Here is a 1,852-nt window from a genome sequence, read left to right on the forward strand (position 1 = left end):
TTCTGGGGGGCGTTTCATCAACGAGTTCGTCGGAGGTTTTCACCGACGAATTTGCTATCAGCCAATCAGACGCAAGGATTTCAGTAGCTTTTAACAGTTGTCAGTGTAAATCACTGACAAAAAGTTTCATGAAACGGTCCCCTGATTATATGCCTTATTCGAAGGCTTAGGGATTACGTTGTTTTCTGTTTATCGCGGGAAATTTTTGCCTGTTCTGCGTGTGTGACTGGGTTCATGTGGACATGTATGCTCTTACATAGTGCATTCTTTTTGTGAAGGCTTTGTAGTTTTGTGAGGAATTGTGACTTCTTGCAAGTTTTGATTTTGGGGAATCCAAGATGGCGCTGTGCGGTTAGGACGTGCCTGAGTGGTACGGAGGCATTAGGAGGAAATAAAATTGCAGCTCATTTCGCCTATTACAGTTTGAAAAGTCAAAATGACATCGAGAAAAAGGATCTTAGACCAAGGAGTCGTTACAATCTCCTATTATTTCAAGGAAAAGGAGGATTCTGACCATAAGATGGATTTTAGCGACGCTACTACGGAGAAGGCTACGCAAGAGCACAGTGACAGTGATAATGCACACGGCTTAACTGACTCTGCAGTGCACACGGTAGTGAATCCACTTCACCGAGATCTGGAGGGAACCAGCCCGGGCGCGTCGGCGGAATCACCTCCACGCTCCTCGCTTGAGAAAAAACGACGAGTAGACGGGGAGAAGTCAACCACAGATGAACTACTCGCGACCCTTATCCACAAGATAGACGAAATGAACTCCAATCTCACATCAAGGTTGGACACAGCTCTTGGTAAGATTGAAACAAATGAGAAAGAAATCAGTAACTTGAAAGAGGAGCAAGAGTCGTGCCGTTTTGATATCAAACAGTTACAGGACCAAGTAAACAAGCAAGAAAAGGAGAATATGAAATTGAGAGAGCGTCTTGTTGACCTCACTGCGAGAGAGATGAGGAATACGGCTGTGTTTTACGGGTTTCCCGAAGGTGCTGAAAACGCTGGGAAGTGTGAGCAATTGATCAAAGAATTTGCCAAGTCAAATATGCAAATGGAAGGTGAAGTGAGCATTGAAAGAGCTCATCGCACAGGCCGCATCAGGCCAAAACCCGGCCCTCCTCGCCCAGTTGTGGTAGCTTTCAGTAGATACACAACCAGACAAACAGTGATCAGCAGTGCCCGCAGATATTTGAAGGAGAGGCCTTTTCAGCACAACGGAAAGGATCACCAGATATTTGTCGATGAGATGCTGCCGGTGGAAGTGCGAGAAAGCAGGAGGAAATTGCTGCCACTGAAACGAAAGCTGAAAGAGGAGGACCCAAAGCGAAAGGTGTACTTCAAATATCCGGCGCGATTGTTTTACAGGGAGACTGAGAGCGGAAAAGAAGTGGAGTACAAGGAGCACACCACAAGATAGAATGGATATTGGCAGTTTGCTTTTGCACAGTAGACAATGGTCTAACAAAATACGGCATACTTTGAAAAGCTCTTGACACGACAGCCATAGCTCAGCAGTCAGCACCCTGTCATGCCAGCAGTATATTAACAGTTGATATCTCCGAAGACAAGATACACTATCCATGTGATTAAGTGGTAGGGAAAATTATTTGTTTTTGCCAACCTGAGGAAAAAATAACTGTGAAGATGCCCAGGGGCACTTTGATTCCTTGTGATCATGTTTTACTCGATTTCATGCAAATTGTATGTGTGTTTTTTTCATTGCCAATGTTTTGTTGTCTGTTTTGTCTTGATCATGGTGAGTCATAAGAATTTTCAAGGTTACCTACTTGTGAAATATGTATATGGATCTGAAGTTAATGACCCATAATGTTAATGGGTT

General features: G+C 44.1%; 1 protein-coding gene across 1 annotated transcript; it reads left to right on the forward strand.

The window, feature by feature from the left end:
* The first annotated feature begins 436 nt into the window (after positions 1 to 436).
* LOC140227000 (uncharacterized) lies at positions 437 to 1,429 on the forward strand. The gene has a single exon (XM_072307433.1). The coding sequence runs from the start codon at positions 437 to 439 to the stop codon at positions 1,427 to 1,429; it is 993 nt and encodes a 330-aa protein (XP_072163534.1).
* The last annotated feature ends 423 nt before the right edge of the window (positions 1,430 to 1,852 follow it).

This window comes from Diadema setosum, chromosome 4 (assembly GCF_964275005.1).
Source record: "Diadema setosum chromosome 4, eeDiaSeto1, whole genome shotgun sequence".
Taxonomy (NCBI): domain Eukaryota; kingdom Metazoa; phylum Echinodermata; class Echinoidea; order Diadematoida; family Diadematidae; genus Diadema; species Diadema setosum.